The sequence below is a fragment of the Passer montanus genome, unplaced genomic scaffold, assembly GCF_014805655.1.
Source record: "Passer montanus isolate IOZ18808 unplaced genomic scaffold, ASM1480565v1 scaffold8, whole genome shotgun sequence".
Classification (NCBI taxonomy): Eukaryota; Metazoa; Chordata; class Aves; order Passeriformes; family Passeridae; genus Passer; species Passer montanus.
The window spans coordinates 7162410-7186172 of record NW_024373256.1 but is presented as its reverse complement, the minus strand read 5'-3'; the positions used below and the strand labels follow the sequence as shown (position 1 = coordinate 7186172).

The following is a 23763-nucleotide window of genomic DNA, read 5'->3' as shown; positions in this document are numbered from 1 at the left end:
AAATTTCTTGATTTATTTGGTATGCAGTCAATTATCTGTATTTTTTAATATGATAAAACCAAGCTATGTTTCCCTGTGAACAACATGTAACTAACCTGATGTAATTATATTTACTGCTTTATAATATTGTGAGCAGACGTCTGCTTAAAAAGCAGCAAATTTATCTTTTGTCATTTTGGACTTTGATTACAAAGGTGTTTTATTCCTGGAGGGAAAAAATAAACTAGTCTGCCTTCACAAATAAGAACAGGCATGGAAAGGAGATTTTTAATCCCAAACCAAATAAAAATAGACCAAAAAGGCATTCTAGCTATTGGAGAGAGAAGGGGAAAAAAAACCCAAACAAACAAAAAATAAACAACCCACCCTAACAGTCTTTAGTGGAAAACTGTCTAAAGCTCTCAAGTCAAAAACTTTCCTCAAGGGGGTTAAGCATCAGTGAAAATGAACTGCACACAAAAATCCGCTGGCGATATTCTGCTGGTGCTCTGGTGTTGCTGATTTCCCAGGACAAGCAAGGCTGGATGTGATCGGTGCTTGATCAGAGGAGGTTCCAGTGAAAGGCAGGAGCCCAGAGGGGTCTGTGTGGCAGTGCCACCCTGCCGGTGACACCGAGAGCTGCCACAGCCACCGGAGCCGCCCTGAGGGCTCGGCCCGCGCCGCTCTGCGCACGCGCGGCTGGCAGGGCGGCGCCGAGCACGTGCGCCAGCGCCGCCGAGGCAGCCTCCCGAGGGGCCCGGCCGAGCCGCCGCCAGCCCGCCCTGCCCGGCCCCGCTCCGGTTCGAACGCAGCGCGGCCCCGCCCGGCCATTGGCGAGGGAGAGGGAGGGAGCGGGTGTGCGCGCCAGGCCCCGGCGTGTCGCAGCGAAGGCGTCCGGGCGGGCCCCGCTGCCGCGGCGGCGCGTTCCGCCCGGAGCTTGTGCGCGGGCCCCGAGCGGAGCCGCCGCTGCCATGGAGCGGGGGGGCGGCGGCGGCGCGCGGGGCTGAGCGCGCCCCTTCCCCATGAGACTGTGGCTGTGCTGGCTGGGCTGCTACACCCTGCTGCTGTGGGTGCTGAGGAGGACGATGTGGGCTGGCCCGGCCCGGTACCTGCGGAGCCCTTTATCCAGGTCCCTCTACGTGAATATGATGGGCAGCCACCGCCAGCCAGCCCCGGGCGCCAGGGAGAACCACCAGGTACAGCCCCGGCGGCGGCCGCGCTGCCCGCCCCTCCCTTCCCTTCCCTCATCGCGCCGGGCTGGGCGGCGGGGGCGGCACGGGGACCCCCGCCCCGGGGAGCTCCGCCGGGGGGAGCGGCGGGAGGAGCGGGAGCCCGGCTGAGGGGGCAGCGGGCCGGGCAGCGAGACAAAGAGAGCGAACCGCTCTGCCCGGCCGTGAGAAAGTTGCCGTGCGCCCTCCCCGCGGAGCGCTGCCGGGCTGCGGGCTCGGGGGGGTCGCGGAGAGCGCGGCGGTACCGGCGGGGGAGAGCGCCCGTCCCGGAGCGGGCGGGCCGGGCCGGGGCTGCTCCCCGGAGAGGGGCACCCCGGGCTCTGGACGGGCACTCCGGGATCTGGTTGTGCACCCCGGGCTCTGGACGGGCACCCCGGGCTCTGGACGGGCACCCCGGGCTCTGGACGGGCACCCCGGGCTCTGGACGGGCACCCCGGGCTGTGGACGGGCACCCCGTGTTCTGGATGTGCACCCCGCTTTTTCCAATGCGCTCCCCCGTTTGGCCGGTGAGCCCTGTGAGAGCTCCAGGGAAGTTTGCAGGTGGTGGGTTTGTAATCGCAGAGATGTTTGTAATTAGTGCCGGTGCGTCTAGAGGGAAACAACAACAACAAAAAAAAAAGTGGGGAGCTGAGAGTCCCCCGAGGCCTCGGAGCAGGAGGAGGTGGCAGACGGGGAAGGAGCCGTGGCAGTGCGGTCCGAACGCGAGGAAAGGTTGGTGCTGTGTTCGGGCAGCGTGGCCGCAGGGGTCGGTGCCTTGTGCCGAAGTTCGGGGCCGTGCCCCCGCACTGCCATGGTGATGTGATGGATTTCATTTGGAGTGTGCTCAGAGCCGCACTGTGTTTTGGCGAAATGCTGCTGAAAATCTGACAGCAGTTAGAAGGGCTAATAAAAAGTCTTAGCGCAGAGGGAAGCTGGCAGCTTAATCTAGGTTAAATATGCAGAAGCGAGCTAACGAAGAAGATGTAGTATAAGCACTTGAGGACTGCTGTACAAAGGAAGACCATAATTCTTCCTGCTGATCCATTTCTGCAGCCTTCTTAGTGCTCTGGGTGGGCATCCAGAATCTTGCTGGGTGGATGTATCCCTGGAATTTAATGCTTGTGGTCTGCTGTTGGTATCATTCAGGACATAAGTACAAAGAGAAGCAGAATTCAGGTTTACAGGAAGAACTTCCTTCTGGTGAACAAAGAAAATCTGAAAGTCTTTTGTGTTGTTAAAGCTGTAGTAGAAAGACAAGTCAGGGAAATGTGTTGTGGAGGTGCCTGTGTCATTCACAGGTAGATGGTCTGCAGTAGATAATCCTTATCTCTATTTTATTTGATCTAGATTCTAAATGTAGGTATTGATTATTTAGTATATTCAGTAAGATTTATGGTTACTGAGTTTGTGGGTTATGCAAGGGTTGCATGTTCAGACTGCTGGTGCTTTGACTCTGCAGTTTTACTGACTTAGCTAGTTTTATGTAAATCATCTAAAATAAGTTTTTTCATCCTTTTACTAATATTAGGCAAGAGTTGCAATGTTTGTAACTTTTGTTGTAACAAAGGTCTGAGCACAATCATCTGAAAATATATAAGAGATTAACACACTGTCACATAACTAGTGGCCTTTCATATTTTGTATGTGGAGGAAAACAAAAGCAGTTTCTGTTCTGAGGAAGTAATTCTGGAATTAGGCTGGTTTTCACCATTGTTTGTTTTTTTTTTCATTTGAAATTTATCTTGGGGTTTTGGGGGGTTGTTTTTTTTCTCTGTTATAATGTGTTAGAACTTCTGTTATTCACCAGTGTTATACAGGTTGTTGTCAATAACCTAATTGGCAAGATTAACCATGAGAGATCATAGAATCATTGAATCATTAAGGTTGAAAAAGAGCTCCAAGATCATAAAGTTCTTTCACCAAATACCACCATACTCACTAAACCATATTGAGAAGAAGAAATTGGAGATCTGTGAACAACACCTAATTTTGGGAAACAAGCTTACGTTGTCACTGTCATCCTTCTGGCAGTTATGTCAATATTTAGAAGTCTTAAAGGCAAGAATTGTAGGACTGTTGTTTTTCAGTGGAACTGCAGGTGAGAGTTCAGTGCAGAGCCCCAAGGTGTGTGAGCTCAGGTGTAGTCATGCTGCTCATGGAACAAAGCCTCTCTTTCCCAAGGCTTTGAAAAGGTTTTCTTCTGGATTGAAACTGGCAGCACATTGCAAAAGGCAAATCATCTGAGCCACTCCTTGTGAGTGAACCCGACACATCCCAGCCTGCTCCTCAGCTCCTTGGGATCATTTGCTTCTGCCACACTCTTGGAATTGGCTCCTGAATGAATGGCCAAAGTACACAAGCTGCTGCTTGAATGGTTTGTCAGGAGCCACTAAGGATTCCTTTTGGGAATGACTGGCCTATGCTGATTTATTGCACAAGTGCTGAGCTGCAGTGAGAAGAGACCTAAACTGGTGAATCAGCAGTTTTGGGGATCCCTGTGCCAGGCTAGAATCTGTGGTTCAGAGGAAAGGATCACTCACTTGTTCTACCCACCAGTGTGTTTCCAAGTACAGTCGAGAGCCTGATTGTGCCAGCAGTGCACCCTTCAAACCTCAGCACACATTTGCTACTCAGCTGAGGGGTCTTGGGGTCTTCCCTCTCTGCTTTGGGCCAGTGTTTGATGGAGCCCCTGCTCATGAACCTGGCACAGGGGCCCTGGAGCCCTGTGTGCTCCCCTCTGCTTGCCTGGAAGCTGCACACACTGCAGTCAGAATCCTGTCCCATTCCAGTTCCACTGTGCTGATGCTGTGTAAACCTTGAGTGAATGTTCCTCTCCCAACAAGGCAGACAAATGTGATGGGATCAGGCTCTGAGCACACGTGTGTTAAATCTTTGGGGAGTTACCCCAGCTGACAGTTTCTGTCCTTCCATGTGCATTTTTTGCAAGATTCTGCTAAAACTCTACCTGTCACTTTAGGATACTTAAAACTCTCTATCTGCACAATGAACACATGCTGCCAGATTAAGGAATATTATTGCAAGATTTAAGGGGGAGATGAGAGGGTGTTGGTTGTAGAGAATAATTCTTAATGGTAGAAAATAGACACAATGGCATTTTATGAGAAGGACTGGCACTAACTCCATGTAAGTGCAGGCAAGTGAAAAATAATAGTGATGTTCTTCATTAGAAAGAAATTTAAATATTTTAAATATAACTTTTGCATAGAGAACCTATGTTAGCTTTCTAGGGAATTTACCTTGTAGATATCTTCCAAGTACACAGTAAGAATTAAGGCAAAAACTAAAACCACTGTTTCTTGGCAAGTAATCAGTCCTCACTTTATTACAATTCTAAGTTTGTTGGAAAGACTGTAGGAAAAGCTAAATTTTTGTATTTATGGAAATTGGTAATAGATTTGTATGTATTAATTTTGACTACTTCTGGGTTTACATTGCTGAACTTTTAAAATGATTCTTTATCTCTTTCTTTAGTGGTATGTCTGCAACACTGAACAGTTGTCTGAATCCCTCCAGCCTATTTTTGTCCAGAGTTACCTTGATCAAGGAACACAGATCTTCTTAAACAACAGCATTGAGAAGTCAGGCTGGCTGTTTATCCAGCTCTATCACTCTTTTGTGTCCTCTATTTTTAGCCTTTTTATGTCTAGAACATCTATCAATGGGTAAGTGAAAGTTGATCTTGGGTAAGCTAAATACAGTTTGGATTTAGAGTTTTCAAGTGTTCAGCCCTACCCCTTGATCTGCCAGCTTTTCAAAATGTGTAATTTCCCTTTGCTGCTCTGTCAGATGTGAAATGTCCTCCTGTGTTCATCATTCCCAGCCCTCTTAACTGGTGAACACCACTTCCAGTATGGGGGAACAGACGAGATAATTGCAATTAATACAAGGCAGTCAGAGGATTCTAATTGCATTTTATAACAATTACTTGTGTTAATTTTCTTCTAAGAGAGTGTTCTTTGTGTCTCTTCCCTCAGCTTTCTTCCCCCCTCTCACTTTGCCCTTTCCCTACTGCCACATTTTTATCATTTACTGTTGTGACTGTCCTGGGGGCTGTATCCAGACTGTTCTGATTGTACCTAAAACCCTTCCTACAGGAGAGTGTTTGCCTGTCCACAGCAAATCATGGTACATTTCTAAGCACTGCCCAGCTGCCCAAGTGCTGTGCCTGGTAACACAAATGTGGACTATTGTCCTTGCTCTTATTCTCTAAAACAGTTTCACCTCAATTTTTGTGTAAGCTGCACTGGAACAGATCACTTCTGAAGGAGCATGTTTAACTCATGAACCATCAGCAAAGCAGGAAAACATAAATTGATAAAACAGCATTCTTCAATTCTTATTGCATCAGTTGCAGAGGAGTTTGGCTGTTCAAGGGTGCTTTAGTGTTGTTTTTTTTTCAAACAAGGCAGGGCTTTTTTTTGCTCACCTTACCCCATTCAGACACATTTAACAGCTTACCAGCTTTGACCTTATGAAAAATGCATTTTGTTACATTTAGCCAATTTCTCCAGTGTCCCCACCTCTGCACGTGCTGCATACTTCTGCACAGTCTGATACAAAATAGGAGCTGTCTACTGGGGCTAGAAAAATAGTCTTTTTCCTTATTTTCTACTCAGATGACTTTATGAGCTTCCCTGTGGTGTTCTTAGTTATGTGTAGCTTTATATAAAGGTTCCTTTGGTCTCTTCTTCCTTTCTCTTCCATTTTTTTTCAAAGGCTCTTCAGGGCTTTGAATAACACCTCATAATGCTGTTAGGAATAATAGCTATGAGCCAATTATACAGTGTGGACTGACACGTGTGTGCTGCAAGGGGGCTCTACTTAAATTGGATGTAGTCTGTTTATTTTTATACATTTGATATCCTGCTTAGTTTCTTCTCTATGACTTTGTATACTCTGTCCTTTTTGTTTCTTTGGGCTTTAGTAGTCAGTCTTTCCTAGGCCAGCTCCTTTTCACATTTTTTATTCTTTGAGTCTTTTTGTCTCTGTTTACCTTTTTTCTTGTTTGCTTTTTTTTTCCTGTTCATTGTCTTTAAGTTTAACCTGCTATCCAACAGGAGTTTAACGAATAGTATTTATCTACCTGCAGTCTATTAGTGACCAGTTCTTCTTCCTCTGCCTGTTCTTCTAACAGTTTCATCACTGAATTCTGCTGTGACAGCTGAAACGTGTCACTGTGTAGTCTTCAAACAGTCATGGGCGGGTATGGCATTGACTTGATCCATAAGGAATCCAACTGTCACCTCTACCCAATTCCTTAATGAGTTGTCTATTTTCTGTTCCACAGCTTTTCATGTTGAGTGCAGGATCTGCAGATAGCAGCAAAAGCCATTGTAACATAGAATTTAAAAAACCTCTTTTGCCCCTCCAGCAGCGTTGCCCCCATGCTTTCTTTAAATCTGTTTTCTGTCTTCCCTCCTCATTCCACATCCTATTCCTCGTTCATTGTGCATACTTCTGTGTCTGCAGCCATTTTATTTCCTCTGTTATTTCATCCTGTTGTTTTGTTTGTTTTTTTTTAAGGTAGGTAGCAGAGATTCAAATCTGCAGATGTGACAAATAAGGTTCAGTCTTTATCTTTTCTACTCTTTCTCTTCTCCTTCTTTTTTTTTTAAATGCAATCATTTTCTTGAGCTGCACCCCATGAGCTCTTCCTTACCTAATCAAATTCTTTCTGGAGTCTTAACCACTGTTACTGCATGTGGCTCTGTGTTTGATCTCTTACAAGTGCAAGGCAAGTTGAACTGGATTTAAAATTTATCTGAGCAGTGACCTTGTCTACTATTATGTATGACTGGTTCCTGCCAGAGCACATTCTGAATTTCTTCACTGCCTGTCCTATTAAAGTTTGTACTAAATTGGTCATTTCTTGTTTTTACATTTTAGGCTGCTGGGAAGGGGCTCCATGTTTGTGTTTTCCCCAGAACAATTTCAAAGACTGCTTAAAATAAATCCTGAATGGAAATCCCACAGACTTCTTGATTTAGGGGCTGGAGATGGAGAAGTCACTAAAGTTATGAGTCCTCACTTTGAAGAAATCTATGCCACTGAATTGTCTGAAACAATGATATGGCAGCTTCAGAAGAAGAAATACAGGTATCGACTGAGTAATTCCTACATCCTTTATATCAGACACTACAGCAAGTAATCTATTTGTGATTTAATGAATGCTCAGGATTTTCAGTCAATTCCTTTATTGTTTGATTGTTATGGAAAAGGGTAGCCTGTACAAAAGCAGAGAAACAAGCACATGTGATGATCCCTCTTAGCAGCATTGGTTTTTGTCTCGTTTTTTACCTGATGTTTATCAGACTGTATAAAGGTTCATAGGGCTGGACATGCAGCCATGCTGATCATTGATTTAGTTTCCTTTTCCAAAAGACCAGAAGGGATCATGTCTGTCTCTTCTCTAAATGGTTGACCTTACCTGCACTATCAACACATCCACAGGGAATTCTTCTCTTCAGTAGTTCTGTCTGAAATCAGCTTGTTTTTATTTAACAGATTGTATCTCTTTCCTTTCACAGGGTGCTTGGTGTAAATGAATGGCAAAACACAGGATTTCAGTATGATGTTATCAGCTGCTTGAATTTGCTGGATCGCTGTGATCAACCACTGACTGTATTAAAAGATATTAGAAGTGTACTGGAGCCAACCAGAGGCAGAGTCATCCTAGCACTGGTTCTGCCATTTCACCCCTATGTGGAAAATGGTAAGTGCACAGTTAACAGCTGTGTAGGCAGGTAAAGAAAATATGTGTATGATCCAGTATCCCTGGCTTAAATGTTTCATAAAAGACATGTTTGTGTTTGATTTTTTACTCATAACTAGTAGAAGTATGAAATCATAGGTAAATAGGGCACATGATGTAAGCTGTTTTGTTGACACCAACAAAAAGCTCAAATATTGAAGTCACAGATCCTGTTTTGCAAGTTACCACATTTCAGCTGTGTTGGAGCAACTTGGAAAAGCTGGTCCCTGATGAGGACCTTTTACCCCAGCTGTCTCTAGTGACCAGTAGAGCAAAACCACCAGAACTGTCTAATGCTGAATTGAGCCATTCAAGTCAAGCTGTTTCAAGTGTTCCAGATGAATCCCACCTAAAAATCCATAGAAAGATAACTCACTTTCCAACATGAGGTCCCAAAGTAAAATATGAACCCCACTATTAATATTGTATGAATTTACATTGTACTAGTAACAGGAGTAAAGAAGTAAAATTCAGTGCCAAAACTCAATTATTTACCCTGCTTGGATTTAAAAGAAATATGTGAGAGGTTTTTAGATTAATCTGTCCTTATGACTAATCTTCTAAAGAGACTAGAAACCTTTTTACATGCCTGTGATTGTGGATTCAGGTAGAAGCACCCTGAAGGTGGTTTGAACTCCAGGAGGCTGATGTTCATCAGTCATTGATCTGGCTCTCCTTGAGTGTTAAGACTTGTCTGTAGAAAGGTATGGATGCCCAGAAAAATACAGAACTAATCATAATCTGGTAATCACAAATGCATCAAACTGAATCTGGTTTTCTCTTGTTGCATGCTAGTGTTATTTTGATGGGAAAAGGAAAAAAATAAGTATAAGAAGTAATGCCATCAGGTGAAGAATTACTTATAATACAGTATTTGAGCTTGTAATTTTGTAAGTGTTTTGAAAAGTAGTGTGTGATAGATTTGGTGTTTGACTTAGGCATCTGTAAAGTATTTCAAGCATATTTGGTTACAACTTATTGTTCCTATAATGTGGAACAATATGGCTTCACCTTGTAGAAATCCTTTTCCCCTATTTGCCACAATTATGGATACAGACCTATCTAAACTGTTAACAGTGCAGGTTAGCACACACAAAAGTTATAGCTTTCCCAATAAAGATCAATTTAACCGTGGGCTAAAGAAACAGACAATTAGTTGCCAGACTGTCTTCATGATGCAAAAGCCATTTTAGAATTTCAGTATTTTCATTCAGCTGTTCTACACGATGCATTTTAAAAATAGATCTATACATATGTTTCATATATAACAAAATTATACTTGGAACATTCAAAGAGGAGAACATTCCTCAGCTCAAGTAACTTCTTGTAGCAGCTCATTAAAACCAGCTTGGACCCCTGTAGAGAAACTTTTTAATTTTGTAGAGGGAGAGCAAATGGAAAAGCATTGGGACAGGTAAGGTGTTTGATCCAGTGATAGATCCATAGATTGAAGTGGATAAATTATTTTAATCAAAGTGAGATATTTAGGTTATTACATGCAGTATAATGGGATGGTAATGGTAGAAACTGTCTATGTGAATAACATAAAACCTGCTCTAAGAGAACAAAGCAAGGTGGAGAAGAAATTAAAATACAGATCTGTGCTTACTGTTTGTGGAATGACAGTGACACCTAGAGTCCAGAGGAGCTCAGTCATAAATTCTCTCTGGGGCTTTTCAGTTTTTATTTCAATGTGCATTCAACCAGGAATGCAGTTAGTGCAGGTGTCTAAATTTGGCAGGAGAGCCTGATGAATCATCAGGTATTAGACCAGTCACTAAGAACAAGTATTACCACAACTTCATTTTTAATAGTGTCTCACAGAGTCATATAAGAATTCTTTGTATTTCCTAATACAGACAGAAAAAGTCATTATTGGATAATACATGACTGGACTGGTGTAAGTTTCTCTAAAATAAAAATGCCATGCCATACTTCAGAAGTAGTGAACACTGGGAGGCTGGGAGTGTGAAATTTCCTGTTGAATGTGTTCATATCCTTGTAATGGATTGATGGGATGAGAAGGCAAAGGTGTGTGTTCTGTCCTCCTGAAATACTGTTAACTGAGCTGGAAACACAGTGTGTAAGATGGACTCTTGTCTCAGTTGTCAGTTCTCATCTCGCAGAAATGAGAAATGCCCCTTGATTTGTTAAACAAAGCCTTGCTTTATTTAAATTATGATAAAAGATGCAGCTGTTCTTTAGAAGGGAAAATGCCTGATACCAACAGGTATCTTGTAAAAGTGCTGATTTTGCAGATTGTCTAGCTAGTAACCGGTGAAAAAGGTTCTTTAAAAAAAAGTATACTGGATAATGTAGTTCTTTTTTGTGCTTGTATCCAAGTTGAACAGGTTTGTAAAGCAAAACGTGGTGCTCCAGGTATTTCTGACTTGGGATGGTGGGACTGGGAGATGGGAGTTGTCAGCCTAGCCTACTAGATTTTAGTATTGGAGGAGCAATGTTTTCACAATGACAACTACTTTCCTAAATAGGTTTGGAAGATGCTCCCATCCCAAATGAGCTTTTGTGTGTTTATATTGTCAGTTTTTTTCTGCTTGCCTGTCTAATACACAGGTTTTGCTCTGTTTAAACTGTTCTAAGGCTCATTTACTGTTGGTCTGTAGATGTTACATCAATAACTACTCCATTAACATGAGCAAATCCAGAATTTCACCCATGAAACAAGTTTATTTTCTGTTGCTGTCAATTGTCAAATATTTTTCACATCCTGTTTTGTGTAACAGGATTACATAAAAATTTATATAAAGAGAAAAAAAAGACAGAATTAAATCTAAACTAAAAAAGGAAACTTTTGTGAAACATCAACAGTTATCTTATGAAGTCTTTTCCCTGGGTGCTTGGAAATGGAAAATGGAATATGTAACACATATGCACAGATGTAAGGTATAATGCACTTGGTTGTGGTGATCTGTTTAGAAAATACTCCCAAAGAACACTGCCCTGCAAGGTTTTCTCCTCTTCCTTTAAAGCAAAGGAAGTCTGTGAAGAAGCTTGACTTCCTCACCTTTGCTCCTTTGCATGCAGAGTTACAAATCTGAAGTGCTGTATGTGCTCATCTGTTCTGATAAACAGTGTCATCTTCCAAATCATCCTAGGGACAGAAGTGTTGTGTTATTGAGGTGATTTTTTTTTAATAAAGGGAGAATTTCTTTTTTGAGGCAAACTCCATCCCTTTAGTGTTTCAGTAAAATCCTTTCTCCCCTCTTATCCACTTGTTTCTGTCCATGTGGTACCTACAGTCTTCACAACATGTTTCTTATCCTGTTGGCTTTTCCTAATCTCCAGAGAGCACAGGGGCAGTAAAACATGGCCCATATTTTCATACCTGATGGTCAAACCAAGGACCAGGTCATGTCAGCAGGGACTGGAAGGCTTTAAAGGGGTAATTACAGAGGAAAATTATTGGAGCTGTATGGAAATAAATGAAGTGAAATGTATATAGGAGAAGTGCTTGACTTTGGTCTATGTGTCCTTTGGTTCCTCCTTGCATCTCTGAATGATCTCTGTGCTCAGAATAGGAAAGAATTAACACTGTTTCTCAAGAGAAGCAAGATTTTCAAAGCAAGATTTTGAAGAGATTTTTCTTTGCTTGCAAATACGTGTGATTTCTAAAGTTGTGTTTGTTTATTGGGTTTTTTTTTTAAATAATTTACATGGCCCGTGTAAAATTACTGTCATATAAGACTTAATGACATAAACTTAGAATGATAAATAAGTTGTGTGGCTAAGTATTCAACAGTGATGTTGAATACTTAGTCTGTGTGCTGCAGGAAGGAAAATACCTTTAAATATATTACAGATCTTTTATAATAGTTTTGTTATGTTTCTATCCCCTACTCTGGGTTATGGAGCAAGAGGAGCTGAAAAAGCAGTACTTTTCAAACAAAACCTCTTAATAGCTCCAGGCATTTTACCAAACAGTACAGAACCAGACCTCTGCTTGGCAAAATACAAATTTATGGCAGTTCTAATTTTAAATGTACAAGCATGCATTTAAAAAGGGGGGGTGTATACACACACATGTATAACTATGTATAAATATATATATATGTAATTGTATGCATATGGCCATTTAGAATGCTTTATAATGTCCTTGTCATTCAGAATACTTTTTTTACATCTCTATCAACTTTAAAGGGAATAGGTACATTAAAACCTTTTGGTGTCTGTTTTTCCCCAGAAATTTAGGTATTGGTGGGTGGATACTCACAGGCTGTTGGCAATGTTGAGCAAATCTCTGTTTCTGAAGTTCTTGAGCAATTGCTTGAAAAACTTTCCGGCCACTATTTATTTTCTGCAAATAATTTAAAATAGTTTGGTTCAGTGCAACATTTTGAGTTGGAGGAAACATCTTTTTCTAACTGTTCTAATTTAGGTTTCTTACCTGGAGATGTGTTTGGGAGTGTTACTAAGTAGCATTTTTAAAACATGCAGTTTGGCAAGTAGAAGGTTTTTAAATCTCATTGTTATTTCATTACTTAACATATACACCTTCTTTAATGGCTCTTTAAATGCATGGCTTCTGATTTTTATAAAGGATATGTAGTGGTGGAGGTTGTTGTTGATTAATAGCAAAATCTGTTATTGTCAGAAATTTGAATAAAATTTATTTAAAACCTAAAGTAAACAATGTGTTAGAGATGGCCTTTACAGAGATTATCTTTACCATGCATCCAATCTGTTAAAAATAAATTACCTGATTTGTTAAAATTAGTTCAATATAAATTGATAACTAATTTTGTACAAATCTAAAGTGAAGCCTTAGAAGCTCAGAATGTCTCTTTAATGGAACCATCAGTTAATCACAAATTTGATGCCCAATATGCTTCAGAAAGACAAGAAGAAGCTCTGGATCACAGACAAAGCAAATAGCATGGTAACATACACAGTTCTCTGTTGTTTGGTCTTTTCCACTTTTCTTTAGCAGCTTTGGTTTTAACTGGAGGGAGAGAAAATAAATGAAAAAGCAATTAAAATATAAGGTGAGAAGTTAGCAGAGTAGTTAAAATTGTTGCCCTTTTGCAGTGTCAGTTTGGAGGTGTTTCACTAGATCATCTTATACCGTTGGAAAAATCAGAGGTTTTCACATGCATGAAGCTTTTTTCAGCTTCTAGTAGTAGATGCTGCAAGTGTTTTTGCTTTGAGCACAGTGGGACCTGCTTGAAACACTACTTAATTCTCAAAAATAAACCAATGGCATCACAGATCTAATTTTTCCCCTGAAGAAGGCTCGTTTAATTTTTCCCACTGTACTCTTCACTCTGTACCTTCACTTCTAAAGAAAAACAAAAGTGAAAAAGCCAGTCTTGTCTTTATGCTTAGACAGCAGTCACTACAGGAAAGAGTCATTTTACCAGATCATACCAGTAAGGACTGTGAAGTCCTGATTCTCCTGTCAAAGTCTCATTATCATATAAAGATTCCTGTTGTAGCTCTGTTTGTTTTTATCTAAACACAAATTTTGTTCTAGATTAAAAAAAAAACAAAACAAAAATTACATAGCTTTTAACCATGTGCATTTTAATGGGTTTGTTTCTGTAAGCATAAAAGTTCTTCCAAGTCTCTGATATTTTTAAATTTTACCAAGGTCTCTGTTCTGTACATGTATTAAGAGAGTCAGTAGACAAGCAAGGTCAGTCTGCAGTACTTTACTGCAGCTCATAAATACTTTGATGTGAATTTAAATAATTTTACTTTTACTGGAAATTTATACTCTTAGGGTAATTTTAACTTCAGAATACCTTCTACTTTAGGCACTTTACTGAAAAAAGAAAATGTGGTTGCTGTTGAGAGTCCAGGTATCTGCCATTCAGGAGTTCACAGATGTGTGTGTGCAGCACATGGACTTCAACCTTCTCTTTAAAACCTAAATATAATCGTTATGAAAGCTAGAAATGTGTTTTTATTCCCCTTATGGAGACGTTAAAACTGCATTGATTTACAAAATGAAGAAAACCAGAAAATCACTCAGAGCCTACCTTGTAGACCACAAAGGAAATGAGCACAGCAGAGCTGTACAGGAACAGTAAGGACGAGGCAATGATCATGGAGATGAGTTTTCCATTGCTGAGCTGCTTCCCTGATCCTTTATTAAAAAGGAGTGTTAGAATAAAGAGCAGTTCTGATTCACTTAATTTTTTTAAGACTCTGCATTCCAGCTCCCTTTCTCTGAGGAATTAAAGAACAATATACAATCAATATTTTTCTGGGTAATTTTCAGTCTAAATTCCTTACTGAGATCAATTTCCTTTTGTTCACTCATATGTTTGTGAGGACAACGGAGACCTGTTAGTTTTGATTACAAACCTTTCCTTTAGGGATAGAGAGAGAATGGTATCCAGTGTTCTGCTCCTGTAAAGGTATATCTGAATAAAGCTCATAGACTTCTGTTCAGAAATGGAATTAGAGGAAGGAAGGAATATAAATAAAGTAATAATCCAGCTGAGTGTTTCTGTTTTGTTTTTTTACTTTTTCTGTTTTAGGCATGTAAAACTGAAATGTAGTTACTCAAGTTTCATCACTTTCTTAACTAGAGACAAGTGATACAAAAGTTTGGAGCATTTTTCTCAGGCTGGCAGTGAATCCCCAGGTCTGAGGCCCTGCACTCTCTTGGCAACTTCTACTAAATGATGGTTTCTCTACTTCCCATTTTTAAGTAGATACTTCTTTCTGACAGCCACAAAAGTCTTTCTGTAAGAGGATGTAGAGTGTGGTTAGATAGCATAAGTGCAAAACTTCTTTCTTTTGTAGAATTCTAGAGTTATCTTCATCACATGACAGAGCAGCCTAACTAGCAAATGAGGTTGAGGTGCTTATTTGTGGAATCCCTCTGGTTTTACTAATAACATCTTAATATATCCATACTACTCCTAATGGGTTTGTTGGTATTTCCATCTTAAATGTCATTCTTGAAAGTATAAATCAAGAGAGTATTTAGACAAGATAATTTATTTCTTCTAAGATGCTTCATTAAGAAGGAATAATCAACTGACCTGTTACCGTTAGTACTGTTCCATCTCCTGTTTGTTTAGAAAGGGGTGAATCTGAGTCTGAAAATGCTATTCCACAGATGTAAACAGCGCTGTCACTTACAGTCAGATCTTTTATCTGAAGTAAGATGTTATTTCCTGATGAATGTACTTTATACTTCTGGTGATCTGTGCATCCAGGAGTACACAAATCCTGATGTGTATTAGTTAAAAAACGAAACCACAGAACTTCAGGTGGGGACAAGGAGCATCCAGAGGCAGAGAAGGAGCATGTTAGGGACACGTTCATGGAGGGGTCAGCTTGCTGAAACCTGGGCTGTGTGACAGTGACTCGGCAGTGACCTGCAACACCTGTTGGGAAGGAACAGTTGGTGGTGTGAGAGACAGCTAAAAAGTGGTACAGTAAAAAGAAAAAACAGCTACTTTTGGTTCATTCAAGGAAAGGTGGGAGAAAAGGAAGAAACTAACTGTGTTTCAAACTTGAAATTATTAAGGCTGTTTTCAGCAAACTTTGTTTTTAGACAGTTCCTACAGCTTGCACATGTGCTCATTTGACTCTTACCTACAGGGTGATATGCTTGCCTTTCTATTTTTTGATAAAATAGGGAAGATTGATAGATCCAAAGCAATGTGAATGTTTCCTTTGGCACTGGAGAAGACCAGAAGAATACTTGGTGCTGTTTCTAGCCTGAGGTTTAGTGCTGCATGTTTGTGGGGGTACTGGCCAGTGGGGCTGGGTGTTGTGTGGTGTAAGTGCAGTTGCTCAGTGGAGCAGTTCTGCAGGGCTTTGTCTCTCCTCCTCTGCTCCTGGTCTGAGTCAGCCAGACTAGCTGAAGGCAGGCAGTGGAAATGTCATAAATCAAGACATTTATAATTTAGCGACTTCATAACATTGATTAGAATTCACAATAGTTCCTAGATATTCTTCCACTTCATCATATATATTGACTCTGGGTTTCTAAGAATAATAATGCTTGTTAGTCCTGACATTTAAAAATGTGCAGAGAAAACAAGGTTAATCAGAGAAGAGCATTCTAATTAAGGAACAAAAATGTGTGGTTTAATATCATGTGTATTCTGTGTTAATATATTTAATTTTATTAAAACAAATAGTGTGGTTATTTAAACTATGGCATTGAGGGTATTGCAGCAAGAATAAAGGTAATATCTAAATAGCATCCTTTTCTGCTTGCCAGAAAATAACAAACTAGAAGATAAATAAACTGACATCTCTTAGTGTACTGCTGAGACACAATTTGTAAACCTGTCCATGGTGAACAATTAGCATTGTCCCTTCACCATTTTTCTCACTAAATCCATCAGATTCAGTGTCTGTGACTTCTTTAGGAGTAAAGTGAAACTGATTCTGTGTCAGGTCCGTATCAGAGCCATTCCACAGCACTACAGCCATGTGAAGATTGTAAGCTGTGGGTGTACTTGCACCCTGTGCTTCTGCAGCTGCTCCCCTTCTCTTTTCCCCCTTACCCACAGGCTCTGGTGTCCTTGCAGAGCAGGGCTCCCTGGCCTCAGGTCATATTGGTGCTGCCTGCTGAACTTCCCAAACCCTCCACCCAAACAAACACAGTTGCTCTGAATCCAGGCTGCTGCTGGAGTGTTCCAAGCAGGGAAGTGCAGCAGGATTTGACCGAGAAATTGCAGATTACAGCAGCCTTTCAGACTTTTGGAAGAAAAAAGCATTTGCTAGCAGCTGTGTACTTTGGAAGTTATATGACAATAGCAGAAATTAACCTGATTTTCAGCAAACCTTTTCACTGCTTTTCTTTTGTAGCTGTGCTGCAAATCATAACCACAAAATTCTCAGTTTTGTTTAACTGCTGTTAAGTGAGAAAATGTAAGAAATTTTTTTAAAGTCTTACCAGCACCAAACAGGATCCAGTCAAACGCCAACATTAGCACATTTTCAAATTTGTTGAAAGATGCCATTTCTTGTATCTCTGTGGAAATGAATCTTCTTGAAGGAAGAGGAACTTAGGAAATGTTTGGATTTGCAGAACTGTCTTAATCACAAGATGTAGAACTTCCTGTTTAGAAGGGTGTTTACTACTGCATTTAGCAAACTGTTTAAAGGTACAGACCAAACCAGAAAGCCTTTGTTTGTTGTGGATGACATCACTTGGAAAATGAGTGAAGAACTTTACATTTCGAATTCCTTAGAGTTTTACCTATAACCCTTTAGATTATTTCATTTGATATAACAAATAAAAAGACATTTTCCAGCATGCTACTTAATCAGCTTCTTAATTTTATATGACCCTCAGCAGCCTTTAGCAGATGGTAGGTGGCCACTGAAGGGACAAAGTAGCTCTCCACTGTGATATGGGTGATCTGCTGGTGAAAGCTTCACAGCAAATCATAGTTTTCAACTTGCTGACTCTAATTACTGTAATTACCTCTGTGCCTGTCTGCTGGACACCAGCCTCACTAATGGCAGTTACCTTTTAGCGACTCCTGGCACTTCTAGTTAAAAATGTAACAAAAGATAACCTTAAAGAAGCTGCTTTTGAACAGCAGGGATAAACTGAAACTGGTCTTGCAACAGGTCTGGAAGTGGTGTGGCAACCTCCTGTGTGTAGTGGAATGGAACATAATTAGTGTAATTATGCATTCTGTAGGAAAATGCAGCACACAATAAAGTTTTCTTTATAATTGAAACAAAGCTGTTCTGTTTTCTCAGTAGGTGGCAAGTGGGAAAAGCCCTCAGAAGTTTTGGAAATCAAAGGGCACACTTGGGAAGAGCAGGTGAACAGCCTGCCAGAAGTTTTCAGTAAAGCTGGTTTTGCCATTGAGGCTTTCACCAGACTGCCCTACCTCTGTGAAGGTGACATGTACAATGACTACTACGTGCTGGATGATGCTGTCTTTGTCCTCAAGCCAGTGTGAAGTAAAGCTCCACAATCTAACCCAAGAAGCAGCCTCTGAAAGGGGATTTTGATTTATGGTTACTTAAAGGGAGGGAATTTTGGGATTGCCATGCTAAATAAATACAATGTAAGAAATTTAAAGGCCAAAATAATAATGTATTTCTTTGTAGTGTGATTAGGTGGGGGGGAAAAAAGGTTGTTTTTTAAATGGACTCCTCAGCTGAGTATTTCTTTTTTACCAGCTCTTAAACCAACATTGCATTCTGCAATCCAGCAGCAATGGGTGATATTTTTTTATACTTACCTGCAACAGGGATCATATCCAAACAAAAGCAATAGTCTTTATAATGGTGAAAATGATACAGTGTGAACTGTTGTGAAAGAAATCAAGCAAAATCTGGCAATAAAGTTATCCATTCAGTTCAAGCCTTGTTGAATGAAACTGTTGAAATGGATAATCTTCCATGCTAAGTTACTTTCTCTCTTACTGTCATTCTTCACGTTTTTAATCATGCTAATAAACTTTTTTGAGATGACTTTTGCATTAACTTTTGTGTTCATTTTTGTAAACCATAGCCATGCTTGTCTGCAGCAACTGCTCTTTGTGTTGAGAATTAAGCTTTCAGTAGCAACACAACCTTGTATTTATTTAAACAGCATTTAATTATTCTTTAATGGGATAACAGTGCACAAAAAATGTATCACTTTTGGCTGGGTTTCCTTCATGTTCTTCCCTGTCAAAGCCTCATAAATCCTCATTGCTTTTGCATTTGCCGTTTTCCAGCTAAAGGGGTTACAGTAGAACTTGTCAAAACTGCACTTTAAACTGATGGCTTTAAAAACAAACCCTCTAAGCAAGTGTTGCCAAATGTTTTCAGCTTTAAAAAGTTGCAGGCAGTTTCTTGCAAATTTTCTGAGTCAAACTGCCTGTGAGGATCAGGCTATAGGGGCTTGAGACATTTTCATTTTAGCTAGCTTAAGATATTTTCCTTTCTTCAAGAGCACTAAATAAATGCTGTTTATTTTAACAAGTCTTGTTTTAAAAACTGTTTGAGTGGATAATTTCTGCCAGTTGGGATATAGCTTCTCTTTAAAACAAGAGGCATCATAAGTAGTACAGACCTGGCTGGTGTATGTCATACAGTGCTTGGGTTGCAAGTGTGACAGAGCAGAGAACCCTCAGGTAGGTAAAGTAAGAACTGACTTCTGTTGCTTTTGAAGTCTAAAAAAGTTGTCTGTTGTGGGGTTTTTTTGTGGTTTTTATAATTAATGGTGATTTTATGCCAGGTGGGATGCTTAACAATGTCATTTTAGGTTTACCTCAAACTGATGGTTAATGATTTCTCCTGCCAATTTCTTAGCTTTTTGTTGTCAGTCATCTTTGTGGAATAGTATTCTGTAGTATGGGGCAAGGGCAAGAGATGCTGAAATTTCAAATTACTTCTCAACAGTAATTTAGACTCAGTGTTATTCTCATTTCAGGATGTGCTGTTGCATTTTGGCACGTCGTGCAGTCAGATTTGTCTGTTGGGAAAATGAGCTATGTATACTCTGGAGTGAATCCATTAATTTATCTTCTGCTGCCTTCATTTTGTACTCCTCCAGTAGTGGGAAAATGTTTTTTTAATGTGTCATTAATTCAGGTTAAGGTAGCAAATATGTAGTAAGACAAACTTCTTCAAAGGTACTTAAGTGTTTTAATCCCACATGTTAAAAATCACACGAGACTGCATTTCATGCCTCTCATCTTTTAGTCCTGTCACTGACGATTTCAATTTGTAATGGCTTTGAGACATTTGGGAACAGAAGGTGCAATGTAAACAATAGGGGTGTTTTTTCCTAAGATTTTCTACTTTGTTCACTCTATTTAACCAAGTATTCTTACACTTGAGATGAGGAATTAAAACATGACCGATGATGAAGAAAATCTTTCTACAAAGCCTAAATTCAGCAGGGTCAAACACCTGCTTAGTCCTGTTGAATAAACAGAATAACCCCCAGGACTGTATTTACACCTGTATTTCTAAGGTCAGATTGTACCTACACCTGTATTTCTAAGGTCAGGCTGTACCTACGCCTGTATTTCTAAAGTCAGACTGTACCTACGCCTGTATTTCTAAGGTCAGACTGTATCTACGCCTGTATTTCTAAAGCCAGGGCTCCTTGGGAGTGAAGGGGCTTCTTCCTCCCTGTGGGCACTGAGAGAGCATTTGTGTGCAGTCAATGCTGCTCACAGGCCACTCGTGTGTTCAATAGTTGATGAAATTGCCCCAAAGATGCCATCTAAGGGAACAAATGTTGCAATTGCAATGTCGAAATTCGTTACTCCTGGGTTTGGGAATCCTGCCTTGTCCTGCTGTGGGTGCCAGTGTCCATCCAAGCTGCACTCGGAGCTCTCACTGATGTGCAGAGTTTTGCCCTGTGGAGTGGCTGAACTGTTCTGTTCTGTCAGGGTGGGCTGGGTGTGTTGCACTGCTGGAAAACGATGCTGTGCAAGCACTCGATTTAGGCAGAAACTTTCAAAGCAAAGTTGGAACAGCTTCATCCCTCAAAACCACAGCCTCCCTTTGCCGAGCGATCCCAGGTACAATCAGCTCATACTCTGAGGGACCCAGGGTCACCTGCCCCAGCTTGGGCTGGGGAGATGGGGGAGCAGGGCAGCACCAGCCCTGTGCTTCCCCTGCACAGCTTGTTGAGCTCTCTTCACCTCGGGGCAGAGCTGTCCCCTCCTGCCGGCCCTGGGAGGGCCGAGCCCCGGGCGGAGGAGCCGCTCCCGCCCGCCCTGAGGGCCGGGGCGCGGAGGCTGCGGGGCGGCGCTGGGCCTGGCCCCGCTCTCAGGGTCCCGGGCTGGAGCCGCCCAGCTCCCGCAGTGCCGGGGAGGAGCCGCACACTGCAGAGGCAGGTAAAGCTCTCGGGGGTCCTGGCCCTCCTCCTGCCCTCTCTCCCTTTCCAGCCCGCACCCCTTGCGGCTTCCCCCATGCATGTGGTGCTTTTTCTCACAGCCCGGGGGAAGGTGGGCACCGGCAGTGTGAGGGTTTATCAGCACAGGTTGTGGTTGTAAGGTCAGTTTTCTGGTTATCGAGCTTCAGATAAGGCAGCGACTGCTGGAGTGAGTGATAAAATGTCTAGGATTTCTGTACATGGAAGGGTGGCTGTTCTGGCTGCGAGAGAAGGCGATCAGGGAGCCTCTCACAAGCGGGGAGTCCTGCAAGGCTCAGAGGTCTCATTGCAGCATGCACAAGGAATATCTCCGGGGAAATGCTGGGTGGGATCTGCAGTGATTTGGGACTGGCTGGAAGTTGCTGTGAGCTGCAAACTGACCTGTTTCACTCAAAAAATGAACAACTTCATCCCGGAGATTGTCTTGCCCAGCAGGGCTTTTCACAGCCCTCTTTGTGCCCTGCTGATTGTCCGCTTGAGTTAGTCAGGATGAAAAAGCACTTTCCTTAGCATTTAATCTCCTTATACATTAAGTTAACATGCTTTAATTAAAATATACTCCCTGATCAAAGTGCATGAATTGGAATAAACAAATCGGGAGTGACATTGGAAGCATGATTTAACCTATGCAGAGTAATCAAACCTTACTGCAAAATTATTAGGGCACAGGCAGAAAGAAACACAAGTAAGTTCATTGTCTAGGAAACCAGATACATCTGAATGAGAGACATTTACTGTGGTGCTCCCAAAAGAGTGGCTGAAAGGGGTTTCAGTGTGTGTAAGAACAGGACAGAGGTGATAGCTTCTTGAAGTTTAAAGTTTAAATTTTTCATCATCTGTCCGTTTGAGACACTTCTGTTACAAGACTGGAGTTAAGTATTTGCAATAGACTGAGTATTGCTGAAGGCTTGTTGAAAGATATTTTTATAAAAGAGTACCTTGGTACATGAGATTAAACAATCCTAAAAAAGGTGTCATTTATCAAATATTCAGATCTGTAACTTAAGCTGTGGCAGAGAACTTTGGTGGGGGGGAGGAAGAGGGAGCACAGAATTCAGCAACAAAAAGAAATGCAGAAATTCAGTGTCTTGCAAATAAACCTTTGAAGTGAGGGAAGGGGAGACAAAACCTAACAAAGTCTCTTTATGTTCAGAGCCAAGTTGGCCAATGGGACCCTGTGTGTCATTTGTTAAATCAGGGACTGATCCCAGTGTAAGAAGTTGCCATCTGTGGATCAAGGCATCACCTAATATCTCAGATTAATTTGTTGTTTTACCTGTGGGGGTGGTGACTCTCAGGCTGAGCAGAGGGCCAGGCAGAAAATCCTCTCTGCAGTGTGGATTGAAGCAGCTGATGGCCCTCAGAGCTGAGGAGGGGATGTGGCTGCAGAAACTCCTGTGTGAGTGAAACCTGCCCAGTCTTTGCTTCCTTCCACCCCATTGCATTAGTTCTGTGTGTATCCTCGTCCTTCAAGAACTAGACCAAAATCAACACATTCATTTTGTTTTGGACAACTGTGAAACTCAATTTTTTTCTGGTGGCAATCGGTAACAACCCAGTGAAAAGCTCTGGGTACCCTATTACTGCTCTTCCAGACAATTTATCTTTCAGTGATTTTTGTGCTGCATAGCACAGGGCAGCAGGGATAGCAAGAGCTACCAAAACATCTCTCCACACAAACCGTGTCCGTGGTGGTGGTGAAACTTTGATGGGACACTTCTTGTGAGTACAAAGACCACGGCTCTGATCTATCCAGGTGCAGTGACATGGTTTGTTTCCCAAATGTGTGACTTTCCCTCTGCTTCAGAAGAGCATAAGGGCGTTTTCTCCCTTTTTGCCAAATGTGGCAGCAGGGAAGGGGAGTGCTCTGTCACCTTCCTGCCTGGAGCACCCTGCAGGGACAGGGGACCAGGGCCAGGCTGTCCCACCCCTGAGTTCAGAGATCTGCAAATGGAGGGCTCCAGACCAAGTCTGCAGTGATACTGCAGCTTAGCCAGCTAGGAAAAGCTTAGAGTTTGTGTGAAGCTTCTTTATAATTTCCTTTTTCATTCAATTTCTCTTCTGTTTTATGTGATTTTAAAAGGATTTGTTTGCCTGTTTTAACAAAACTGCATTGAAGTCGTACTTTGGTGCAGTGTAACTTGGTAAATAAATGGTGCTACAAGGAAGAAAATTAAATGAGCCACTTGCTATAGGGAGATAAATCTGTCTGCACACGCACTCTTCATGGACTCGTGTTTGCATAAAGTGTATCTTTATCCTAGAAAAGGATCTAAATTAAAAACTTGGGAGCAAGCAGCCTTGGATTGTTCTGATCTCAATCTGTACTCCATAGCTTAGGCTGTCTCTGATTTATAGCTATGAAATTTGGGGTGAATATTGCATTTTGACTCTGTTCCTCCTATTTTCCTCTTCAATCCAAGTATCTTTTTATTCTAAAAACACCAGAAGAAATGTCCAGACTTTTGAAGATGTGTTTCTTGTTGATATCAATGAATCATGCCAAGATTACTCACAGTCAGAACTCTGAAGGTAAGACCAGAACTCCTGTCTGAGGGACATATTTTTTGCACAGAAAAAGCTGTTTGTAATAAATAAAAAATACTAGGTGTTGTTACTAACTGGGACCATAGTCTCTGCTCTCTTGGCTTCATGGAGCTATGCCAGCAAAGAATTTCACCAAGACTGATTATTATTGAATAGCCTTTTTTCCCTGCAATATTTTCCTGTAAATAAATTTAATCAAAACTGCATTAAATATTTGCAAATAAATTATATATGTGTATATAATCATTGTATACAATAAATATATTTTTGTGTAACACAATTGACTGATAAAACATTAAATTAACTTCTAATAATGGGATAATCTTTTACAGATTTGCCTCCATTGTTACACAAAGCTGCGGTTAGTATTTTTATTTGATCTCTCTACATTTTGACATAACATTTTATATTATAATCTAAAAATA

General features: G+C 41.3%; 3 protein-coding genes across 3 annotated transcripts in view; 2 read left to right on the top strand and 1 right to left on the bottom strand.

Annotated features, from left to right (window-relative positions):
• The first annotated feature begins 737 nt into the window (after positions 1–737).
• METTL9 (methyltransferase like 9) lies at positions 738–18387 on the top strand. The gene is made up of 5 exons (XM_039732452.1): positions 738–1175; positions 4680–4870; positions 7095–7304; positions 7736–7920; positions 17665–18387. The coding sequence occupies exons 1-5, from the start codon at positions 1002–1004 to the stop codon at positions 17868–17870; spliced, it is 966 nt and encodes a 321-aa protein (XP_039588386.1). The 5' UTR covers positions 738–1001; the 3' UTR covers positions 17871–18387.
• Positions 10491–17047, bottom strand: IGSF6 (immunoglobulin superfamily member 6). Its single transcript, XM_039732453.1, has 6 exons — positions 16847–17047; positions 14973–15320; positions 13959–14065; positions 12866–12919; positions 12191–12274; positions 10491–11071 (listed from the first exon to the last, which is right to left on the bottom strand). The coding sequence occupies exons 1-6, from the start codon at positions 16911–16913 to the stop codon at positions 11033–11035; spliced, it is 699 nt and encodes a 232-aa protein (XP_039588387.1). The 5' UTR covers positions 16914–17047; the 3' UTR covers positions 10491–11032.
• Positions 18388–23217: 4830 nt separating the features above from the next.
• OTOA (otoancorin) overlaps positions 23218–23763 on the top strand; it is a 33505-nt gene continuing 32959 nt past the window's right edge. Inside the window, exons 1-2 of the mRNA XM_039732298.1 lie at positions 23218–23323; positions 23671–23699. Coding sequence (XP_039588232.1) covers positions 23245–23323; positions 23671–23699 — 108 coding nt within the window. The 5' untranslated portion in view covers positions 23218–23244. The remainder of the gene's footprint in view (positions 23324–23670; positions 23700–23763) is intronic.

Excerpts from the sequence above, each read along its gene's own strand:
- METTL9 (XM_039732452.1), top strand. The coding sequence starts at position 1,002 with ATGAGACTGTGGCTGTGCTGGCTGGGCTGCTACACCCTGCTGCTGTGG. Across the intron at positions 4,871-7,094 it reads TCTAGAACATCTATCAATGG|GCTGCTGGGAAGGGGCTCCA; the intron begins GTAAGTGAAAGT and ends TTTACATTTTAG. Across the intron at positions 7,921-17,664 it reads TCACCCCTATGTGGAAAATG|TAGGTGGCAAGTGGGAAAAG; the intron begins GTAAGTGCACAG and ends CTGTTTTCTCAG.
- IGSF6 (XM_039732453.1), bottom strand. The coding sequence starts at position 16,913 with ATGGCATCTTTCAACAAATTTGAAAATGTGCTAATGTTGGCGTTTGAC. Across the intron at positions 15,321-16,846 it reads CTGGATCCTGTTTGGTGCTG|GTGTTGCAGGTCACTGCCGA; the intron begins GTAAGACTTTAA and ends CCTTCCCAACAG. Across the intron at positions 11,072-12,190 it reads CTCAACATTGCCAACAGCCT|GATGATTTGGAAGATGACAC; the intron begins GTGAGTATCCAC and ends TTCTGTCCCTAG.